General features: G+C 32.2%; 4 protein-coding genes and 1 long non-coding RNA gene across 5 annotated transcripts; 3 read left to right on the top strand and 2 right to left on the bottom strand.

Annotated features, from left to right (window-relative positions):
* The first annotated feature begins 82 nt into the window (after window positions 1-82).
* Window positions 83-3557, top strand: LOC140986819 (uncharacterized). The gene is made up of 3 exons (XR_012176981.1): window positions 83-374; window positions 1927-2986; window positions 3083-3557. It is a non-coding gene; the product is annotated as an uncharacterized lncRNA (long non-coding RNA).
* Window positions 723-5035, bottom strand: LOC140986818 (uncharacterized). Its single transcript, XM_073455185.1, has 3 exons — window positions 4708-5035; window positions 4265-4472; window positions 723-2967 (listed from the first exon to the last, which is right to left on the bottom strand). The coding sequence occupies exons 1-3, from the start codon at window positions 4855-4857 to the stop codon at window positions 2900-2902; spliced, it is 426 nt and encodes a 141-aa protein (XP_073311286.1). The 5' UTR covers window positions 4858-5035; the 3' UTR covers window positions 723-2899.
* Window positions 5036-5870: 835 nt separating this feature from the next.
* Window positions 5871-9484, top strand: LOC140985515 (pre-mRNA cleavage factor Im 25 kDa subunit 2). Its single transcript, XM_073453343.1, has 7 exons — window positions 5871-6164; window positions 6366-6411; window positions 7983-8076; window positions 8217-8290; window positions 8636-8722; window positions 8819-8929; window positions 9113-9484. Exons 1-7 carry the CDS (start codon window positions 6046-6048, stop codon window positions 9182-9184), a joined length of 603 nt encoding a protein of 200 aa, XP_073309444.1. The 5' UTR covers window positions 5871-6045; the 3' UTR covers window positions 9185-9484.
* Window positions 9485-18281: 8797 nt separating this feature from the next.
* On the top strand, window positions 18282-19931 carry LOC140985699 (transcription factor LAF1-like). The gene is made up of 3 exons (XM_073453582.1): window positions 18282-18459; window positions 19075-19204; window positions 19349-19931. Exons 1-3 carry the CDS (start codon window positions 18321-18323, stop codon window positions 19929-19931), a joined length of 852 nt encoding a protein of 283 aa, XP_073309683.1. The 5' UTR covers window positions 18282-18320.
* A 406-nt stretch (window positions 19932-20337) lies between these two features.
* Window positions 20338-22837, bottom strand: LOC140985631 (remorin-like). The gene is made up of 5 exons (XM_073453500.1): window positions 22438-22837; window positions 21648-21695; window positions 21445-21532; window positions 20821-20902; window positions 20338-20751 (listed from the first exon to the last, which is right to left on the bottom strand). Exons 1-5 carry the CDS (start codon window positions 22610-22612, stop codon window positions 20557-20559), a joined length of 588 nt encoding a protein of 195 aa, XP_073309601.1. The 5' UTR covers window positions 22613-22837; the 3' UTR covers window positions 20338-20556.

Here is a 22837-nt window from a genome sequence, read left to right as displayed (position 1 = left end):
CAACACAAAGGGGTAAAATGCAATTCGGAAAAATAAATAAATAAATAAATTTTGTATTATTTAGATTTAGATATTTAAAAAAAACCCCAAATCCAAACATCGAAATCGGTGATAACTTTGTTTCTCATCTTTCGACCTAAGGCTCCATCAGCAGTATAAAAGTTCGGTCGGATAAAGAAATGGGCGGCGGCGGGGAGCATCACCACGTGGAAGGTGCCCACGGGCACGGAGGCGGAGACTTCAGATCGAAAGTGTGGAGCTTCACGGGCGGAGCCAACTGCCGGCCCAAACACTGGAAGCGCAACACCGCTTTTGCAATGTGTGGCATCGTTCTGATTTGTATTCCGATCGCAATGAAATCTGCACAACTTGAGGTAAAAGCATAACCAGGCATTTATATGGGTGTTTTGTATTCATTGTTTGTTAACATATTTTTAAAATTTGATTTTGATTTTGTTGCTTTGTATCTAAAGTATTGGGAATTTCGTGGTGTTCGCCATTATTACATTATACTCGATTTTTATTTTTTCTTAAAATTTAGAATCTTGATTTTAGCTTTATTTTACTTCATTTGACATTTGACTGTTCTGATTCCGAAGTTCTTGGTTATTGATAATGGGATTATAATAATTATTGCTACGACTGATTGCATATTCGAGTATTTGAAGGGTTGGATTGTGTTCTTCCTTGTCATCGATAAAGTTTTCATTTTTTTTAAAAAAAATTAAATTCTGGGATGAGATTTAAGATTGTTACTTTTTCATATGATATTCTAGTTTTTTTTGAGTTTGGATTCTTCCATGGGGCTTATATCTATACAGTAGAACAAGCAATTTGGGAAGACTGTATTGGATTAATATGTGACTCATATTTATGTTATAGGCTGGATTAATGTGTAACTACTATATATGATATGTGACTATGTGAGTAAGCTCTACAAAGTTGACTGTCGTCCGATTGATCTCTCATGGGGTGACCCATGTTGTGATCATTGATCAAGCATTTGTGGTGAGATGTGTGTGTGTGTGTGTGTGTAAGCTTGAAAAGTTATCCCAATTTATTGATAGTAATCTTTCGTATTTGAGTTCATTCTTGGACCTGCATGCTAAGTGCTAACAGAAAACTCCTGAACTAAAAGAAACTTTATAAATGTTTGTTTTTATGAAATCCTGTTTTAAAATTTTATCTAGGACTGTAAGACAATGAGGAAGCTTCATCTTCCGTGCTTTCCTGACCCTTCGGCCTTCGCCTTCAAGTCTTTAAGATCCTATCTCAGGGTGGTTGTAGGGAGAGCCTGATAAAATTTTGTATTTGATGGAATTCAGGGAAGTTTGTGGAAGTCTACTAATTGTCTAATTGCAACTGGGGTATGTGACTGGGAAGTTGTAGATGTACCAGTATGTGTTTTGACAAGTGCGGGGTGCGACTTTTACCTTGTTTTAGTCTCCAATTAAATTGAGTTTCATCTGATGTTGGAAACGTTGCCGTGCACTAGTCAGCGAGGTGCCCCCCAACATCAAGATGAGAGGATTCAAACCCGTGTCATTTTGTATCTCACTCACAACCTTACATGTATAGATTTACCGAAGGCTTGAGCTGAACTCGCCCATCCTTGGAAGACAAGGATGCGAGATTCCAGTAATGAAAGGAGATAGAGAGTTGTGAGATCCTGTTTCTCCATAACTCTTACATGTTACTGCAAAACCCCAACAATTCTGAATTTTCATTCATAATATGATTATAATGAAAGAATAGATGGAATTTGATGGATGTAAATTTGAACATCTCTTAGTTAGTCTGTATTGTCATTTTGTTATGTTTCCCACTGCAAGGTCGTATGTCATATTCATTTTTTTCCAAGGTGTACAACACATATTCGCCCTTAACTTGATTGTGTAGTTAACAGGACTTTGTTTTTCTTTGCAGCAACGTCCACATCTTCCAGTCCGGCCTATCCCCTCCCAGATTTGGTGCAATAACTTCGGGAACAAGGACTACTAGATTGTAATAAAGTTTTTGATATGCAACTGCAAGTTCTGTAACATATTCTGGAAGGTGTGTTCTTAGATTCTTTTTATCCCGAAACATTATTGAAGCAACAAATGACTGGATTTGTGATTTGGTGTTTCAAATTCGGTCACTGAGAAGGAGAAATAATGATTTCTTGGTGCTACGTCAGGACATGGTGCTCTGTTTCTAAGCTTAAGATCAAGAAATTTGAAACCTTGGATTTTGAAAGTGTATCTTTGTGAGCTGCAGCAATTGTTTACGCTTGAGTTTAAATATACGCAAGTGAAACCATATGTTCTCAGTGGTTGCATGTCGGATACATCACATGATTGAAAAATTGAACACCATGCAAGACATTGGGGTGAGCATTCGGTGAGTTCGGCAACTGACCGAACCAAATCGGGCAAAACCGCATTAACCTAAATTTTTTTGGACAAATAGAATTGATTGACTTTTTTCTAATAAAAACTGAATAAAAGATAATTAATTTGCAGGAAAAAATAGCTTAACCCAAATTCATCTCTTTTTTTCCTTTTTTTTTTTTTATTTATAAAAAGCATGTTAAGTCATGTGATTCCATATTATAGAATAAATTCTGGTCATGTTTTAGAACATAACACTCTGCTTCGATAACTGATGCTAAAACAGAAGAATAGCAAACACACGGTGTTTAACTAATGTAGTAATGTCGTAGAAAGGTGCTAATATTTTCGTTAATGCATGAAATACAGTTAACCCAACAAAAGACACAACACTAAATATTATAGGAGATTTGTGATGTGCTACATCATATGACAATGAAATGGATACAGGACCGGGAAGTATATAGGCACCATTTCCGACTACGTTTATCATCCTTAGGATTTAAACAGCTTGTTCCCACTCCCAGCTACGTTGGCGCTGCTGAACTGCCAGTACCCATCACGCTGACCTTTCCTTTGGCTGATGTTTGGGGTCCTGAGAAAGAAGGAAACATGTAATCGCTCTGCCGAGTCTAAATCCAATGAAAGAGAGTAAATGTTTTTTGAAAAAAATTAAGATGTGTAATTGATGCAAATATCTGATAATGCAGAAAACATTCTGTTGGAAAACAGACTCAACAACGAAATCTTTTGTTTTTTCAATAGCTTTTTACTGGTTCCTCACTATACTCATGGCAAACAGTAAACAGAATTGCATGCATTATTGCAACATGTATGGAATGCCGAAAGGAAAACTGAAGCATGAGGTAGCTGATCAATGGTTCTTCTGATTTAATCAATGAAGTATCAACTTGCAAGCACATCATAGAAGTGGTTGTTTCCTGGTGATATTGATCAGTAGAGATTGCTGTGAAGTCTAGTTGCCAAATCCTTTTCGTTGCTTGGTTTACCAGTATAAATACCGTCCACATGAATGCATGATATATACACTGTATGATGCAGCAAAATTGATTTCACATAACATACATTTGGAGCTCATATATCAGATATTATATACTATATATGGAGTATTTCTTGATATATCTTAGATCATCAATTGGATATCCTCCTTTATTTACATTTTTTTTTAAGAAAAAAAAAAGCAATTAATGGCATCTTTCCAATTTAAAAGCATACATTTCATTTCATCAACAATATACATATATACACATCACAGCAAAGCAAAAATCCAGTGGTTTGCTAGAGGCCCATTATCTCAAACCTCACACCAACCTAAGTCCAGCACATCGTAAAGATAGGTTTATTGTAGTGTCATGGAAAATTTAAATTAGAAGGTAGACCATCATATGCACATTTTGAGGAAAAAGAAAAGTATGATAAGCCCATTTAAATCCAAGTCACCATTTTCACTCGAATGAAGAATGGCCGTATAAAGCTAATTAAGTGAGATAAGCAAAAGACAGACAATTGAGTTGCATCAGCTACTTACTATTTTAATAATTAGATTCACATGCCAACTATATAAGAAAAGGTCATTTGATTCTCAACTGGGACTTTCATACCTTACTTGATGAAATATAAGCAAACACATTATCTTCTGATCAATAACTTTCGCCCCATCTCAGACTATAACTCGCTCACAAATTTCAGCAAGAAATTACGACATAAATAGATGAAGAACTGGAGTCCAATTCAGCTAGCATGAATCATTTTCTAAAATAAGCATTAGTATAACACCTCATAAATCGCATACCATGCATGATGTTATAGTGAAGTAATGGGTAAATGAGATCATGGTTAAAATGTTTCATAAATGATAAATCAGCCCTTACTAGATATAAGTGCTTTAGGCCTGGTCTTGAACAAAATCTTATGGCGAATGATACCGATCACATCTAATTCCATTGAAGAATTCACCGGGAGTTGGCCTTCACATTCATCATTGCCATGTTTGATCTTCTTCAACACTAATATTGGTTTCTTCAAAGCCACTTTTGTTCCGGTGAGTTCATGGTACCCAACCGTGAATGTGTAACTTTCCTGCACACCGACCAATGACAAAATAACACTTCAAAAGACTATCAATCTGTAAACATTCTGAAAACCCAAAAGGAAATCAAATGAGAAACCTTCAAAGAACCGTAAATGCCCAAAATTTCCAACAAACAAACAAACAACACCTCTCTCAAATCACCGCAGAAAACCCTTCATTCTCATAAAAAATGGAGAAATCAAGTGATTTGAAAACAACGCATGGATGGTAAACGAGGAAAACCTGAGAAGAAGGGCGGCATAGAACGCCGATTTGGAGGTTCTGAAGGCGGTCCTGAAACGAGGGCTGGGCTTCAACGATGCCCTGAAGTTCAACTACTGCCCATTCAGGACAATTGCCTTCTCCACAGCTGCACTTTACCTTGATTTGCATTTACCTAGCTTCTTCCGATCCTCAAATTCTAACCAAAGCACGATAAATTTTGAAAATCAGGGAAAATTGAAGTTGAAGCAACGTTGTCCGTGAGTAGAATTTCACGCGGGGCATCGGCGGCGAAGCTCCAAAGGTCACGCGATGACGTCGTTTCGGTTTGGTGTGTGTATAATTAGAATTTGATTCCAATATTTTCCTAGTATATGAGTTTTGATTCATATATTTTAAAGAAATATCATTCCTAATCCCAATATTTCTTTCCTTTTTAAAAAATAAATGAATTTGAGGGTCACAGGGGTTTGAAATCGAGAGATCTTATCTAAAATGGGATACAAAGTGCCATTAGGTTTTCACTCTAATTATGTTACATGAATCAGATCGACTTATCTCACAATATCGACACAAAAATTTCTAAAGTTGAATTTAGATCGAAGAATTTGAGAAAATGATTTTAAATAACTTCATTTTGTGAGAATTTAAAATTTATTGTACTCGTTGATAAATAAATTAAAAATATAAACGAATGGGTTTTCAAGAACTCTCAATCAAGTGAGATCTAAATTTATATAACATCAAATTTATCAATACCTTCTCATTCAAATCGTTCAGACATCAAATTGTAGCAAATCAAAATCGTTAAAATAATAATAATAACAATAATAATGATAATTTATTATATATTTTATTAAAGTTGAAGACATGATAGTAACTACTTAAGAAGGACACCAACTTTTTCTTACAACTTTACCCTTATATTATACTAATATTACACTTTTGTTTTTTTGTTAAATTTCAACACATATTTATATTTATATTTTTTTTATTTCAATCATTCAAATATTAATTTAATCTCTCCATAATTTGACAAATTTCACTTTAGCTCATCGATAAATTATCGACGATAATAATAAAAAAAAATTGTATATAAACACATCGCGTGCAGTGAATAACCAGTAATAATAATAAACGTGTTGATCGGTTCGAACTTTTAAACTTGAGTTTGGATACGATCTCGAGTTTCTAGTCAGCTCGGTTCGATTAATTGTAGCTGCCACCCCTCACTCCACGAGCTCCAAATCCTCCCGCTCGGTCACCTACCTGCAAATTCTTCGGAAGAAGGATTGAAATTTTATCAGCACCAATCTTTTCGAAGATCAATTGAAGGAAAAACGAAGAATAGATAGGAAAATGGTAACATCACATGTGGTGAATACATATCCTCTGTCGAGCTACACTTTCGGCACTAAAGAGCCGAAAATGGAGAAAGATACTTCAGTCGCTGATCGTCTTGCTCGTATGAAAGTCAAGTTCGTATTTTTCTTTTCTTCTTTTTATGTTTTTTGTTTCTTCCTTTTTTTTTATCAAAGAATATTGTTTATAGTTGTTTGTTTGTATTGTGTATGTAAAACCCTAGATCAAATTTATTGGATGTCTAGGGTTTTGGGGTTGAATGCTAGAGGTGAATATTTCGAATTTTACAGCATTTTGTTTGCTTTTTTGGCTTGCAGTTACATGAAAGAAGGCATGAGGACTAGCGTCGAGGGGATTTTGATGGTACGCGTATTTTGTCCTCAATTGGGATATTGTTGGCATGTTCGATGATTCTGATGTTTTTGCGTATGCATTTTGACATATTTTCTTGTTAAATCTTTTGATATTGAGTCTTGAAGCAGTTCAAGTTGACAACCATGCTAGTAACTTCGCTATTTAGTTAAATATATTCCTCAAACTCTCCATTTGGTCCAAAGATTAGAATGGAGGAAGTGGATAGGAAAGTTTTGATTAATTGAACCCGAATTTGGTCAAAAGTTTGTGTCTTTAGATGTTTTCTTGAGAAATGTTAATAAAAATTGTTTGTTCTAGCATTTCCTTCATGTTTCCTTTGAAAACAAGATTGTCGGTGTTTTTTCACCTTAAAATTCTACGTTCGCACATAGTACTATAATGCCTTTATCTAGTAACATTACCTTAATGTCCTATCGCTCTGAGAATCACAATCAAACATGCTCAATTTGTTTTGTTACATTTGGTTGGACATCAGTTCTTGACCCTATTATACTGACTCTGAAAGTAAAACAAGTTGTTGCTATTAAGCATGCATTTTTAATAATTTTCCAATAAACTTATAGTTATTCTTTATCTTTGACATAGTTGATAGTTCTTTGAATTTTATATCACGGTCTCTGTTTCATATCGTGAAGTGGAGGACTAGATGCATGGAAATCTAATTTGCTTTTCCAGAATGTATTAACAGAGGCACAGGTAGACTAGAATTTTGTTTTTACTTCTTGATTGAATTCCCAACAATCTGTTGTTTGTGTAACGGAAGCAATCATGAGATTCTTGGTTTGATCTGGCCGTGTTTCAATGCAGTTCACTGGGTTTTATTCTACCTTCTTTTTCTGTGACGTGCAATTCCATTGTAGAGTACATAAAAATTTTAGTTGCAACACTTTTTTGTCATGTTTAAGAACATAATACTCTACTGTGATAAAAAAAGAAGAATAATAGTGAATACCTGGTATTAAGAAATGTAGTCATCTCATACACTGGTGCTAATATTTCTATTTTTCTTTTATCATTCCAAGGAAATACTGCCAGAAGCAATATCCCTCATTGTAGTTCATGTACCATCGACATCATTTCTGGATCACAACTGAAATTGGCATATCGGTGTCATTTTCATAACATGATAAGTCATTGTCCTAAAAGTGCTCTGCATTGCTTATTCCATTGCGGTCTTTCTGTCTACAGAAAATTTATTTGTGAATTTCTTGTCTGAGAGTTATTTCAACAGATGGATTTTATGCATACTACATCTAGGAAGTATAGCATTCACGAGCAGGAAATCAACCTATTAGGAGTCTCTTCTTTGGAGATTCAATTGTTGCAGAATCTCATTGCATTATCGCAATTATATTATCTTATGATTGGAAAATTTTTGGCCTGAGAATATCAGAATTGGGACCTGCAACTAGGATTCTGTCATAGCATAAGGATATCAACTCTATTAATTTTTTTTTAAATTTTAATCTTGGTCTTATTATTGTAATTATTAAAATGTGACTTAACATTTTAATCATCTTGCTTTTTCTAATTGGAGTTAAATATGCCTGAACTTTCAGGTACAAGAACATAATCATCCCCATATCCTTCTTCTGCAAATTGGAAATACTTTCTGCAAGCTGCCAGGTGGCAGATTGAAACCAGGAGAGAACGGTATGATAATTATACTTCATGTTATTGGTCATTGTATTCTGTGAATTCAGAGAGAGTTTTCCTTCACTTTAAGCATTGTGTTACTCAATTTCGGTTTTCTTATTTATTTTTTTTCTGATTCTTTTTAAACTAATTCACAGAGATTGAAGGGTTGAAAAGGAAACTCTCGAGCAAACTTGCAGCTAATTCACCTTCTTTACAGCCTGATTGGCAGGTACTGTTTTAAGGAACCATTAATATACAGTGGAAAATATCAAGAATCCAATGTGAAAATGGAAAGTGGTGAGCTATCTATCCTAACAAGTAGTGTCAGAAGCATGAAACTTAATATCAATATTATTTCCGAAACTTGTCTAGTTGTTACATCATGTGTGCATCTGAAGGAAAAAATGTGAGTTCCATGTCCATTCCGCTGATATATCGTTTCAGACAGAAGACTCATGTGTCTGCATATACGTTGTTTATTGCTGCTTCTTGTTCATCAGCTTGATGTTGGTTAGACAATTATTTAAATTTTTGCTTTGGAGATGCTTATTTTGTGATGCTAAATTTCAAGCAGATTGGTGAGTGCGTAGCAGTCTGGTGGAGACCAAATTTCGAAACCATTATGTACCCTTATTGCCCCCCACACATAACAAAGCCTAAGGTACCACGCCGTGTGCTACCACAGCATTCACATGTAGTATGTTATATTTTCATTTGACTTTCAAATAACACTCACCGTTATTATTTGGTGACGTAGGAGTGCAAGAAGCTTTTCCTTGTTCACTTGTCTGAACGAGAATATTTTGCTGTCCCTAAGAACTTGAAACTTCTTGCTGTTCCACTGTTTGAGCTATATGACAATGTTCAGGTAACGAGTAGATCAACCTAATTTGGTAATTCCTATGATCTTTATGACTATTCTACTTCATTTCATATATACTCGTTTTGTCAGCCTTTACTGGAGATTGATCTTAATATAGTAGCCATAATATATATTCATATATCTAAAACCGCAATAATGTTGACAAAGCCTTCTGTTGATCTATGTCAGAGATATGGACCTGTTATATCTACCATCCCACAGCAGCTATCCAGGTTCCAGTTCAACATGATCCATCCGTAGATCATTTTGTGTTGCATCCTCCGAGGCCTCACAAAACTATGAACTTGTTTTCTAATTTGGCGTTTTTGAACTCGAGAGGGTAACCAATTGGCTTTCTCGAGGCGTAGGTTGGGCATCGAATCATGTTGGTTGCATCATGTGGTTTAGCAAACTTATTTAACCGTGTGTTTTCAAGTTTACCAAGTGTTTCTTGTTCATGAAATTGAACATGTTGCAATTTTCACTCATTTTTTATTTTCTCACAATGTATACGTTTAACACATGAAAAATGAACAATTATTTTACCAGGCTTCAAGAACATGTCTAGTTCCTTTTTTTTTTTTTGGTTATTTAAAATATTTTTAAAGACGTACCATTATAATGTTTGAATGTAACAACTAACAAGTAGAAGAAATCTTTTATTTTATTTTTTTTATTTTTGATAAAGAAGAAACTTTTTATTTTATGGAGATTTGATGATGGAGAAACACCGAAACATTGTAGTTGGGGAAATAGACGATTGAATAGAAAAACATTTTAAAATAAGATCTTTGAAAAACAATTTTTTTAAAATCGGAATGTGACTTGTCGGATTTTCTTTAAGTTTTTCTTGGCAATTTTTTTTCACTATTTTTACTCAAATCCCAAGATTGTTTCTTATTTTCTTTAATTTATTTTTTATAAAAAAAGTAATGTTTGATATGAATGTTTTATTCTTTTATTTTTTTCAAGTGTTGGCTTCTAAATCTATGTTGATTTATTTTTATACTAAACTTCAGCGAGCAATTTGATGATTTTTTTTTCTTTTTAAGTTTTGTTTCGAGTCAATCTTGAATGGTGATAGACTCGAGAATTTCAAATAACTATTTTTTAAAAAGAAAATAAGTATTTTTTTTAAAAAAAAAAATTATTCTTGCCATGTGGAGAAGTGACGATTTTCTCTGGTTCTTTATACTCTACCCGAACTTGCTTGAGCCATTAATAAATTAAGATTAAACAGAAGTTAGAACCAATCATATACATCTATATGTATAGATAAATTAAGTGTAGTATATATTAGTGTTCTTGAGCATTTGTCGGAAGGCATCAAGAATCTAACCTAAATTAAAACCTTGTGTTAAAGCATAATTATTTGGATTGTTAATGTATGAATTGTTTTAAAAAATTATTATTCGATTTTTTATTTTAGAAAATTTTATAAAAACAAAACATAAATAATAGTTATATAAAACCGTATCCAAGAAATAATTTAAAACATACTTACATAGTTTGACTCGTGGGATGAGATGATAATTTATGTATGTTATAGGGAAGAAAACCTATATATATGTACTCAAATAATGATTCTAATTACATATCATTCATAGGGGTGGTATACCGAAAATTCGGTATTTTTTCTCACCCTAATCATTCACAGGAATGAAACAAAATGAAGAACGCTTCTAAGTTACGTTTGTAAAGAAGAATTAAAAATTTACATAACATTGAATTATTCCAAGTGAAAAAAAAAAATTTACAGGTAAATTAGATTCTTGATGAAGTTGGAACTTTGACATACTTAAGACAAGTTAAATTCGTCACGTATGAAGAATTTACACTGTACTATCTTTACAGCATATTGGCCACAATATATATAAATAATATTACATTTAATTAAACAATGTCGCATTTTTCTGGAATCCAGATTCAGTGTTTCTTGAAAATATTTTGCGTAATATATATAAATTCCAGTTGTTGACATTCCATGTTTGTACCGACAACTCATAACTTCATTTTCTAAACATAGAAAATCAAATAAAATGAAGAATTTTTAATAAGATAATAATATTTTTTAAAAATGGGTTGAGTCTGTACTTGGCACGAATACCTTCAATTGAATTGGCTGGATAATATTTAAAATAACTTCAGTTACCTTTTACATTCTTGGACCATCAAATTTTTGAATTGAATGAGTAAATGACACATTGATATATTTTCAGATTTCAAATGGCTTAAATGTCTTATCTTTAAGTGTGAGGACATGATAATAACTAGCTAAAGAGGACATCAACTTTTTTTCCAATTTTACTCTTATATGATATTAATATTACACTTTTGTTTTTTGTTTTTTAATTTCAACACACACTTTTATTTTTATTTCAACAATTCAAATATCAATTTAGTCTCTCCATAATTTGTCAAATTTCACTTTAGTTCATCGATAATAATAAAAAAGATTGTATACACACGCATCGCGTGTGCATAGTAACTAGTATAATATTATATTAAAACTGAAATTGGAAGAAATAAAAAATTAAAATAAAAAATATATATAGAATCATAGTTGTAATTATTTTTTAAATATTTTTATTAGAAGAATGCATAAGTGAATGTCATATCAGCACTACATCTGAAAAAGGGTTTGTTCGATCTTTGGTGTGGGGGCAGTGCCCACACCTTATATGAATGGTTGGGATTTCACTTCATGGGAAAAAAAAATTAAAAAAAAAAAAATTGTGCCAGAAAAAATTCTGGCCCTTGGATGTAACTCTGCAGGCACTCCTTGCCTGCCTGCCGGGTAGGATGGAATAATCCCTGAAAAAGCAAATAAAATCTCAAATCTCGTGCATTATGCGATGTCATAATTTTTAATTAATCTCATTAATGAGAATTGTTAGGACTAAAACCGTCGTCTTAATTACTATGAGTGATTATGATTGGAGGAAAGAGAAAGCACAACGAACTAACACAGTAAGAACTACAATGATCAGTTTTCTCTTTAACAATTTTTTTTTTGATTTGTGAGAGAGATTGTTACAATTAGATTTCAAATCGAAGACTTCGTAACTTTGGTTTTGAAAACATTGATATAATTAAGATGGTATACAAACATAATATTTGAAATCACGGATATATTTTTACAAATCTTTTTTTTCTCCGTCACAAGGTGAGAAAACAACCACCGAATATAACTAAAACTAGGATAATTGTGATTTACATGCTACTGCATTACTCCATAAGTTTACTCAATGCATATCGAATAGTAACGGCTATGACTTCTTACATTATTAAAAATAATAATTAGACAAGCTCTCTCAAAAAACAAAAAGAAAAATTAGAACAAGCCAATACAAACAACGGTGTAGCCAGGATTTCTAAATAGAGAGGTTGAAAAATTAAATTTTAAGACTAGATATCTTATGAGACGGGTCGAACCAGACCATATCTATAGCGAAAAATTAACAATTTTAACATAAAAAGTAGTATTTTTCATGGGCCAGTTAGATCGAAAATCCGTCTCATGAAATTGACACATGAAATTGTTTCATAGAAGTTTTTGTGAAAATTTAAATGTTCTTCAACGCATTTTTTTTAAAAAAATTATATTATAATTTTTATAATATAAACAAGATAAGTTTTAAAATTCAATAACACTTCAATCTGAAAAAAAAATCTTAAAATTTAATATATCAAGATGCAAAATAAATATAATAGATAATAATAAACTGTTTTAATGAACGCTCTGAAAAATAAGTAAAAAAACAGAAATTATATAATACATTATTTAATCAAATAATTTAGTTATAAAATTTTTTTATTTTAATATAGTTTCGCTTGATTTTATTATTTAATATTTGTATTTTTTTATTTTATTAAGGATATAATATAAATAAACCAAACCGTTTATGAGTTATTTGAAGATCGATTCGATAAAAGCTCATTTGTGCTCGTTTAATGAAGGTCGTTAAGATAAACAAATAAAGCTTAAGCTATATAATATTCGGCTCATTAGCTCGTGTTCGTTAGTAAATTCACGAAACATCTCTTAGATGAAAAATAATAGTTTCGATATTTGATTGATTGATTTTGCACATTACTTATGAAATATATAAAAAAATCCATTAAATTTATTTATTAGAATATTCAATTTTTTTTAATAAGAATGTAATATTTTTCTTTAAATATATAATATATTTTTAATGAATTTAATGAAAATGTAAATTTATAATATATATTTATTACGCTCGTTTAGACTCTATAAAAGTTTGAATAAAATCGTGAGTCATTAATAATTCGTTAAATAAAAATCGAGCTCCCAACATTCAAAAGTTCAGCTCGACTCGGCTCATTTACATCATACGTACAAAGTATAAAACTATATTGGATAAATATATAAATTAAAATAACCACATATGTATTTTATATGCTAAAAATTGCTAGATTATTTAAAATATATCCATATATATATAAATTAAGGTTAATGGCTAAAGTCCACCCTAAACCGCCCCCGAAGAAAAGTTAAAAAAAAAATATAAAATAAACCATGACATTTAATAAAGTTGCACATAAAATAGTATTAAACATTGGTAAATCGTTTAATACTTACAATCGACACATTTTTGTTTTCCAAAAGGACACGTGAGACTTTTTCAGTAATCCTTTCAGATTGGTTTGAATAAGTTAATTTTTGATTTGGTTAAGGTTTAAATCATAAAAAAAGAAGACAAGTTTAGCTACAGAATTAAGTAAACTTGTTCTACTCGTGTAATGATATAAAAAATTGGAAATTAATGTAATGAATTGCAAAGTAAAACATGATTTAAAGCTAAATAATTCTTGAAATTAAGGTTATGAACGAAACTAAAATTTTTGAATTAATGGCGATTAAATCTTAATTTTCTTTACCTAACTCAAATATCTGACTTCATTACTATTACAAGTATAACAAACACAGGTTGTTATTATTAAACACAAGGATTTGGAAAAAAATTACATCAACTTGACTTCATATTAATTATATGGAAAAAAGAATGTAGCATCGAGTGATTGCCGTTTTACCAAATGCTATAGCTAATGGTAATGGTGCAATTCAAATCATTGAAACCGTACAGCAACTCAAGCGACATGATTCGATCGATCTATCCAGCAGGGACAATTATTGCACCTCAATAATTTCTTTCCCAATAATTACACTTCTTGCAATCAATGAGAATCGAACTCATGAGCTTAGCTCTGATACCAATTGTAGGAACAAGCGTTTGCTGTAATGGTGGGATTCAAATATTTTGAAACGTACAGCAGCCTAAACGCCGATGATTTGATCGCTTTATTCAGCAAGAACAATTATTGCATCTAGAAAAAACCCGGCATGCTATTAGTGATTTAAATGTTATTTCTTTAATCGATTATCAAACCAAACAAATCTAATTTTTTTTTAATATAATTAATTAACATATTTTATGCGTCATTGACTTTCCGAATTTTAATAATTGAAGACATCTACAGTACACGAAGATTCCACTTGACTTTTAAATACATACCAAATCATTATTTATTAATCATTATTCAGAATTTTTTTGGTGCAAAGATTTTTTTAGTCGACTATAATATATATTTTATATGACCTTCGGCAGGGAGCTGAGTCCAAGGAAATGCCTCGAAAAATATTAATTACTAATTAGAACATAGAAAATATCATTTACTATCCACGCTTCAAGTTTTATATTAAATTAGAATAATTAATTGAGTAAATTATTATGATATTAATTAGTTAACCTATTTAAAAATAAAATCAATTCGGCTTATTTGGTTTTGTTCTCTCTAAACCCAAAAAGGATTATAAGTCATATATAACATAGCCTCTTGGCCGGTTGGAAATCCGAACAAACTTGTATAAAATATGAGAAAATTGTATTTAAAGATCTCAGTATGTTTATCTCTTTCGATATTGATAGTTTATGTTCTAAATTTCAGTCTTTAGGCAAAAATTTGTGTGAGACGGTCTCACGGGTCGTATTTTGTGAGACATGTATCTTATTTGGGTCATCCATGAAAAAATATTACTTTTTATGTTAAGAGTATTACTTTTTATTGTGAATATCGATAGGGTTGACCCGTCTCACAGATAAAAATTCGTGAGATCGTCTCACAAGAGACCTACTCTCAGTCTTATTCTTGTATCTTTCACTTTTCGGCAATTTCAGTTCATTTTCATCAGAAATATTGATGTGACACTACACAGTTCAGCACCATATTGATATTACATGAGCTCCACGTCTGTGTTACATATGAAAAGGGCCAAAACTTTATATATATAAAAAAACAAAGATAACGAAATGAGAATGAAATTTGACAACATAATCGACTATGAATTTCAATATAATAGTAAGAAGATTGCATGTAAAACAAGTTAATGTTCATACCCAACCTAATAAACATGTTTAGTGTTTTTTGAATAAAGACTAAAAGTGTTTTCCATGAGGTTACTTGTGTCTCCATATTTCGAAGACTTGGGGTAATGAATAAATGATTAAGTTATAAGCATAATTTGCCCAAATATAATTGCACTATCGACATGTTAATTATTAATTTTTTGGTTAATTATAAAATAACCAAAATTCTTGATTTTTTTAAATAAAAATGATTGCTAATTATTGGATTTTGTCAAAAATTGACAATATATGAAGATTCGACACGCTAAGAAAACTTTATTGCTAATGACCAAACCGAACTTTAAAGACGAAGACTGTTAGGAATTATTGTGTTCGACAGATACTAGAAGTAATAAAAATATCAAACTAGGATGTAAAATCGCAAATTTGTGTTTTATCAGATTTAGGTGTTGTGCCAGATGTTACAACATCTCGGACAACATGCAGCGGAATATTAAATTTTATAACAAAAATCGACTTTAAATAACTAGATGGACAAGATTGAATATGCATAAGTATAAATACTTGTGCGGTGCCTTATGGCAAAAATTAATAACTAGAAATCCAAATCGTTTACACAAAAACCTATCACTAGTGATTAAGACTAAAATCAATTTCCTCAATAAGTTGAGAAAACAAATGCTTTCTAAAACAAATAACCAGAATAAAAACTTAAACAAGAAAGCAAAAACGTAAGCCCAAAAGTAAAATTAACGAAACACGATCTTCAGTCAACTTCGTTACGAATGTTGTCTGAAGATGTTGGCAACATTCAAGGTAACACTCGAAACAGCACACTTCGAAACAGCAACGTCCTTGCAGAATATTTTCACTGAAATCTTCAATGTGTAAAAGTGCATACAATATGCAGCAACGAAAACTTTCAAGTGAAGAGTGAAAAACGCACGGTCAATAGATCGAAAAAGCTCATACGAAAATCTCTCCTCCACGAAAAAACTCTTCCACGAAAAATAACTTTTCTCTTTTCTCTCTTCTCTTCTCCCACGAAAACTCCCAAGCACACACAACAATGTCCTTGTTTATCTTAATTATAGACTTCATCTCTCCTAGAGTTTATCTCCACAAGGAAACCTACAAGATATGGTAAACAAGAATTCTATTAAGAATAAGCTATCATATCATACAAATTATTATCATAAATACCATATCTAGAAATCTTTATAATATCTAGAAAAGTAAAACCCAATATTCCACATAATCTCATCAATAGAAAATTAAATTTAATGAAGAAATTATATCACAATAAAATCTTAACATAATTATCTAGAAAGGCAAAACTATAATTAAATATTAAATATCATATCAACAAGGAAGAATATATTAGAGAAATTTTTTAAGATAAGAAATCATATCAATTAAATAAAGAAAATATATTTCCCTTCAAAGACATCACACGTAAATCATTCGTCGATATAAACTCAAAATCTTAATTAATTATGTCACTTTGTTAAATCCTTCAATTCTATTTGGTTTGGCTTTGAAATTAATATTGGTGGGGAATTAGGGAAATGGTTTTTTTTTTTTTGTTTAAATATCATTTAACGGAATAGCTTTTTTTCCCCTTAAAACGTTAAACAAAAGTAAATTACACACAGGATATATAACCTTAAAAACCGACCAAACTAAGGAAGAATATTGTCATGTCACCTCAGGCTCTGGCTGACACAAACGCGACTACATAACAAGTTTCTATATCAATTATTTTTATCTATATTTTTTGTACGAAAACGATTAACCTAAATTGTTATATGAGTCAATTGTAACCTTTTATGAATCATCATAAGCTTTCGTTATTAAATATATGAAAACGCGACTACATAACAAGTTTCTATATCAATTATTCTTATCTATATTTGTTGTACGAAAACGATTAACCTAAATTGTTATATGAGTCAATTGTAACCTTTTATGAATCATTATAAGCTTTCGTTATTAAATATATGAGGTATGATCACTTACTGAATTGAATAACAATATATATGGATGACATGACCAACTATTCTATAGATAGAAAAACATATTTTACTTATCGTCGAACAAGCTGACCTGACCACCCATCCCTACACGTCCCAACGATGAAGGTCCTCTCAAGGTCGACCGGGGATGGTGATGAGGGGATTGCTTTACAATGATTGGAGAAGTCATGTAAATCGATTTGTTTCGTGAAAATTATTATGGTGATTGTTTGATAAAAAAATATTTGTATACATCTTTGACTATATCTTAAGAAATGTGCTCTAAAGTTAAATTTTTTTTTTTATTGTCCATGCTTTTTAGCCACTTTAAATACTTTTTGCACCAAGTTTTTTTAATTAAGCGAAAGTCCTCCTCATTTGACAATAATGAGATTCTCTGTCTAAACTAATGTGTTCTAATTAACTTCTTTTTTTTCTTTTTACTTTTTTTTTTTACTCGTCATAATTTTTGACTACACACACAGAATTTCAAGACTTGAACACAAGCTGAAATATTTTTTTTATTTCACTAAATTACCACCCCTCATTTTGATACATGAAATAGGAAAATCTTGGGTACACAACACTCTGAAAAATTCAATTTCAATTTCAAAATATGTCCTAATTCAATTAATTTGATTGTGTTTAGACTTCGATAATGTGAAATACATTTATTACAAAATCAACAATGAGTATACCGACAATATATTAAAAAAGTGGATTATACTTTTTTTTAAATATAATTTTTAATCAAACAAAGAAGTAGGTAATGCCATATTTTCCCAGTCTTTTTTTTTTTTTTAGGAAAAAAAAACAACTTTCCTTACTAATTCCCTCCTTTAAATTTCCAAGTACCAAGATTCCCAACTTCACAACAAAACCTCATTCTTCACAAACCTCCATTCCTTGTACAAATATATTACACTAAACAACTCAAAAAAAACAGAAGAAATAGTTCCATAATTTGAATCCTACTTAGCTTGTTGAAGAATGGGTTGCAAGCCATTAGATCATAAGACAAAGAAGAAGCACAGAAAGGGATTATGGTCGCCGGACGAAGATCAGAAGCTAAAAAACTACATCATGATATATGGCCATGGTTGTTGGAGCTCGGTTCCTATAAATGCCGGTAAATTATTAATTTCATGCTATTACCATACTTGTATGTAAACATAATCATGAATATATATATAAGATCATGCTCGCGTGCACCTCGAATCTTTAGATCCTCGTTGTTTTTCGTCGACATTCCATTTAAGCTGTATGTAAAGAATGCGAAGATAAACGTGAATTGAGGCGTCTTATTGTTCATCATGACATCATATGTAAGGCTCTGATGTTGGTCTGTGGAAGATGATGTAATAAAACTAGTACAAACCAACATGCTGAAGGTCCTAACACACTTCATCAGAATTTGTTAATTCTTTAAGGCAGTAAATAAATATATATATATACATATATATATATATAGAATAATATTTGAACCAGTAAGTTTGCTACCAGAAGTCAACAACATTATAAATATATGTTTCAAGTTGAATATGATTTCATAATACTGTGTTATAAGGATGAAGGTTGACAGTATAACCATCTAAACATCTTAATTTATAGGATAGAAATCAGCATTATGGTTGACTTTTTAGCCGTTAATCGACACCGTCCCTTGCTCAATTGACTAGGTTAAGCCAGCAGGCCGAGGCTTATGGCGAATATTCTGTAACATCATCGTTTTACATGATCGCAGGTTTGCAGAGGAATGGGAAGAGCTGCAGGTTAAGATGGATTAATTATTTAAGGCCGGGACTAAAGAGAGGAATGTTTAGCATGCAGGAAGAGGAGACAATAATGGCCCTTCATCAAATACTAGGCAACAAGTAAGAAACCGAGTCCTTTTGATCAATTGTACAGAAGATTAAATTATATATCTATGTGTATGTATATCTATACATACAGCATTAATATGAAGCAATGGATACACGTTCTCCTGGTGGATTTTTAATACTATTGATATAATTCAGGTGGTCACAGATAGCTCGTCATTTGCCTGGAAGAACTGATAACGAAATAAAGAACCACTGGCATTCTTATCTGAAGAAAAGGGTGGCGAAAACGGCTGAAACCGAAGCTCGGATCAAAGACGAATGCGCGAATAACCAACCTTTAAAACTAGAAACATTGCCTTCCTTTGAGCCAATCTCCCAAAACTCTATCGCTGAATCGTTTGAAAACAAGGAAGGGCAGATAGTAGAAACAGATCACTCGTGGGGAGTCCAAAAAAGCAATTTACCAAAAGTTCTTTTCACCGAGTGGCTAGCTTTAGACCAGTTTCATGGCCAGGATCACCCGGTGAACTCGTGCAGCGAAGTGGATTTCAAGAATAACATTGATCAATATGATAATCCGAATTTCGACGACGGTTTGGTTCATAGTTTTCTTCTGAATGAAGGGCAATTTGAAATGCAATCCAACAGCATTTCGGCTGATGATCACATGATTCAATCACAATTGACATTCGGTTTCGAGGATCATATCTCAGAAAGTGGTTTGATCAATACTTTTACTGGCGAATTTGGCTTGTTTTGTGATGATATTTACATGTAAATGATGATGCATAGTGAGGAAGATCGAGAAATAATGTACAGAAAATTACTACAACACAAAGAATAATAAGACAGAGAAACACACTCGGCATTATTTGTTTTATTGTTTACATTAATTTTCTCTTATTTTCAACGTACATTGGAATGATTAATCTGTTGACGTGCATCTCAGAGATATTCTCTCGGTTAGAAAAACAAAGCATAACGTTCCAACGTCTGAAAGTCAGACAAAGACATATTTAATATTAGGGACAGTAGAGACATTCTTGTATAGTGTTTTTATAATTGATTATATTTATACTCAAATAGACAATTTTATTTCTTGAAAAAAACATAATTTTCGTTGTGTTTGCTATAGAATATTGAGCTTACTCTTCTCAAAGCATGAAAAATCAAATCAATAAACATTGGTACAAACTTGCATTTCTTTTCTGGACAAATGGAGCACTATTTTCAGAAACTTGCACAAAACAAATGAATAAACAAACAATTCTATACCAAATTTACCACACAAAACAATCAAAACATTGCAAGAATTAGAGTCAGACGTCAATATGGAATAATAACAACAATTTACAGACAAATACAACTTCTGTAACATATCACAGAGACGACATTTTTCATACTTAAAAAAAACCAAGTAGTTTCTTAGGACTGGTTCCAGTTGCTCGGTACTTGGCCGCTGTCTCCTCTGCCTTGAGAAGATCTTCTCCCCGTTTGGCTTCGATAATCGCTCTCTTTTCTTCTGCAGCCTTGTGTAAGAGAGCAATCTTGTTTTTCGTTTTCTCAATGTACTCCGCTTTCTTTTTCTCTAATTGCTCCTATGGAAAGCCAGAGTCAGGGCTAAAATTTCTGATAGAGATTATGAATAAGGAAAGAAGTTTAGTTACCTCGATCTTTTTGAGTTCGGCTTCTAGGCTCGCTTTCTTGCTGTTTTCCCAGGCTCCGATGGCAGATAGTTTCTTTTGAGCCCTGTAAATGGAGCATAAACATCATTAAAACCTTCTAATCAAATAATTACATCTCTCATTTCACATTTCCATTGTTATTCATTAAAGATATTAAACAAGAAAAGATCTCAAGCTGGGTTTATGCCTTCACAGGTTTAAAGCAAAGGAAGGAAGGCCCAAATATATGGCTAGTATTACTATACAATATAGAAGAATTATCTCATAAAAAATGAATGGTTAATGGGAAGAGGACTGAAAACAGAAAGGCCTAAAATTTTTCGAAATTTTCAATGATTTTTCAGATACATAGCCAGAAAATTCGATGCTGGCTAGGATAATTCATCGCAATTAGGATATCCAATTCAAGTGACAGTATGGAAAAATCACGAGCGAGTTCAGGAGTTGTCGACACCAATTTTCTGTTCCAATAGCAAAGTCTAGTCTCCGGCACTCTTCCACCGAGACTCGTTTTTGGTTATCAAAGCAGTGAGACATTTCTCGATCTTCGGTTCCGACTACTCTCAATCCTCTTCACAAATTGAGCAAAGAACAGAGAGAACTCACTTGTTCTCAGATTTAGATTTCTCACTTTCTTCCCATGCTTTTATTAAAGACATTCTCTTCTCTGTTGCAACCCTGGCCAGCACAGCATCTGAAGATACAAGAAAATTAGTATTTCTTGTAAACTTCTAATGTTTTCCACCAAATTACTCCTTCATCAAAATAAAGAGATAACGAAAGAAATACTTCAATGTAGTATTGATCACCTCTGTCTATAGAGTTCTCAGGTTTCTTCTCCTCAACAGCTTCTGGTTCTTTGGAAAACACACAAAAACACTTCAGAAGTTTGGAGATTTTCTACTAAAGTACTGCTAATCATGGGCAGTAAAGAGTGAATTTTGAAATTACTGTAATTTTACATATGAGTTCAAGAATTTTTTTTTTGGAGATTTTCTACTAAAGTACTGCTAATCATGGGCAGTAAAGAGTGAAATTTGAAATTACTGTAATTTTACATATGAGTTCAAGAATTTTTTTTAAAAAAAAATTAAACCACAATTTTGAAACAAGGAAAGGCCGTATACCGTTATCCTAAAAACTTGATTTCTTACAGAAGCAAATTTTTCTCAGTAAAAGCTCAAATAAACACCCAAGCCTATATTTTTTCCTTCAAAAACTTGGAAATATAAGAATTCTCGATCCTGTCACTCTGCCATTCCAGCTCAAAACAACAAATACATGACAGCAAAAGAAAGAAAAAATTATAGATCTCAGTTAATTTAATAATCAAAATTAGATATCTTTCAATTTAATAATCAAAATTAGATACCTTTCTCACACAGAGAGCAGAAACAGTAAATTTTCAAGTCCTGAACCCAACCAAAATTCAGAAAAAAATTCCAGTGAACTTGAGTAAGTTGCAGTACAAATTCCGAAATCAAGAAACAATTTTTCACACAAACAGAAAGAACCCACTTTTTTAATTTTTTTTTTGAGAAAGCAAAAATATACCATCAAAACACACAAACATAACCCATAAACACACAGACACATTACTTTCAACAACAGCTAGAGCCTTGAATTCATCAGCTCTCTCTTCAGCGTGAGGCGGAGGCGCCGGAAGAACAGATTTCTCCTCAGCCACGTCTTTCGTAGCTTCCACCGTCTCCACCGGCGGCGGCTTCTGCTCTGCGCATGCCTTGGGCTCTACTTTCTCGGCTTCCTCAGCCATAACTTCAGAAAACTTAGCTATTTTGGCCTAATTTAGCTATCTTTAGAGAAGAAAACTGAAAGAAGAAAAGGGCTGCGAGGGTAGAAGGAGATTATATAGCAGGAAATGAGAGTAAACTGAGTTGCGGCGGTGGTTGAGGGGAGGGAAGGTAATTGTCGCTTGGACTTGAACAGACAGCGGAGAGTTAGTTGAATGATACAGATAGGACACGTTTGGCTTGTCGTG

This window comes from Primulina huaijiensis, chromosome 10 (genome assembly GCF_012295235.1).
Source record: "Primulina huaijiensis isolate GDHJ02 chromosome 10, ASM1229523v2, whole genome shotgun sequence".
NCBI classification, from domain to species: domain Eukaryota; kingdom Viridiplantae; phylum Streptophyta; class Magnoliopsida; order Lamiales; family Gesneriaceae; genus Primulina; species Primulina huaijiensis.
The sequence above is the reverse complement of the archived record's forward strand: the minus strand, read 5'-3'. Positions and strand labels throughout refer to the sequence as shown.

Bases quoted from the DNA above. Each gene is read 5' to 3' on its own strand.
- LOC140985699 (XM_073453582.1), top strand. From the start codon at position 18,321: ATGGGTTGCAAGCCATTAGATCATAAGACAAAGAAGAAGCACAGAAAG. The intron at 18,460-19,074 runs GTAAATTATTAA...ACATGATCGCAG, and splicing joins CTCGGTTCCTATAAATGCCG to GTTTGCAGAGGAATGGGAAG. The intron at 19,205-19,348 runs GTAAGAAACCGA...GATATAATTCAG, and splicing joins CATCAAATACTAGGCAACAA to GTGGTCACAGATAGCTCGTC.
- LOC140985515 (XM_073453343.1), top strand. From the start codon at position 6,046: ATGGTAACATCACATGTGGTGAATACATATCCTCTGTCGAGCTACACT. The intron at 6,412-7,982 runs GTACGCGTATTT...CTGAACTTTCAG, and splicing joins GCGTCGAGGGGATTTTGATG to GTACAAGAACATAATCATCC. The intron at 8,930-9,112 runs GTAACGAGTAGA...GATCTATGTCAG, and splicing joins AGCTATATGACAATGTTCAG to AGATATGGACCTGTTATATC.
- LOC140985631 (XM_073453500.1), bottom strand. From the start codon at position 22,612: ATGGCTGAGGAAGCCGAGAAAGTAGAGCCCAAGGCATGCGCAGAGCAG. The intron at 21,533-21,647 runs GTGATCAATACT...TTGTATCTTCAG, and splicing joins TGAGAACTCTATAGACAGAG to ATGCTGTGCTGGCCAGGGTT. The intron at 20,903-21,444 runs GTGAGTTCTCTC...CTCCATTTACAG, and splicing joins AAATCTAAATCTGAGAACAA to GGCTCAAAAGAAACTATCTG.
- LOC140986818 (XM_073455185.1), bottom strand. From the start codon at position 4,857: ATGCAAATCAAGGTAAAGTGCAGCTGTGGAGAAGGCAATTGTCCTGAA. The intron at 4,473-4,707 runs GTTTTCCTCGTT...GTCGGTGTGCAG, and splicing joins TATGCCGCCCTTCTTCTCAG to GAAAGTTACACATTCACGGT. The intron at 2,968-4,264 runs GTAAGGGCTGAT...CTTCTTTCTCAG, and splicing joins GCCTAAAGCACTTATATCTA to GACCCCAAACATCAGCCAAA.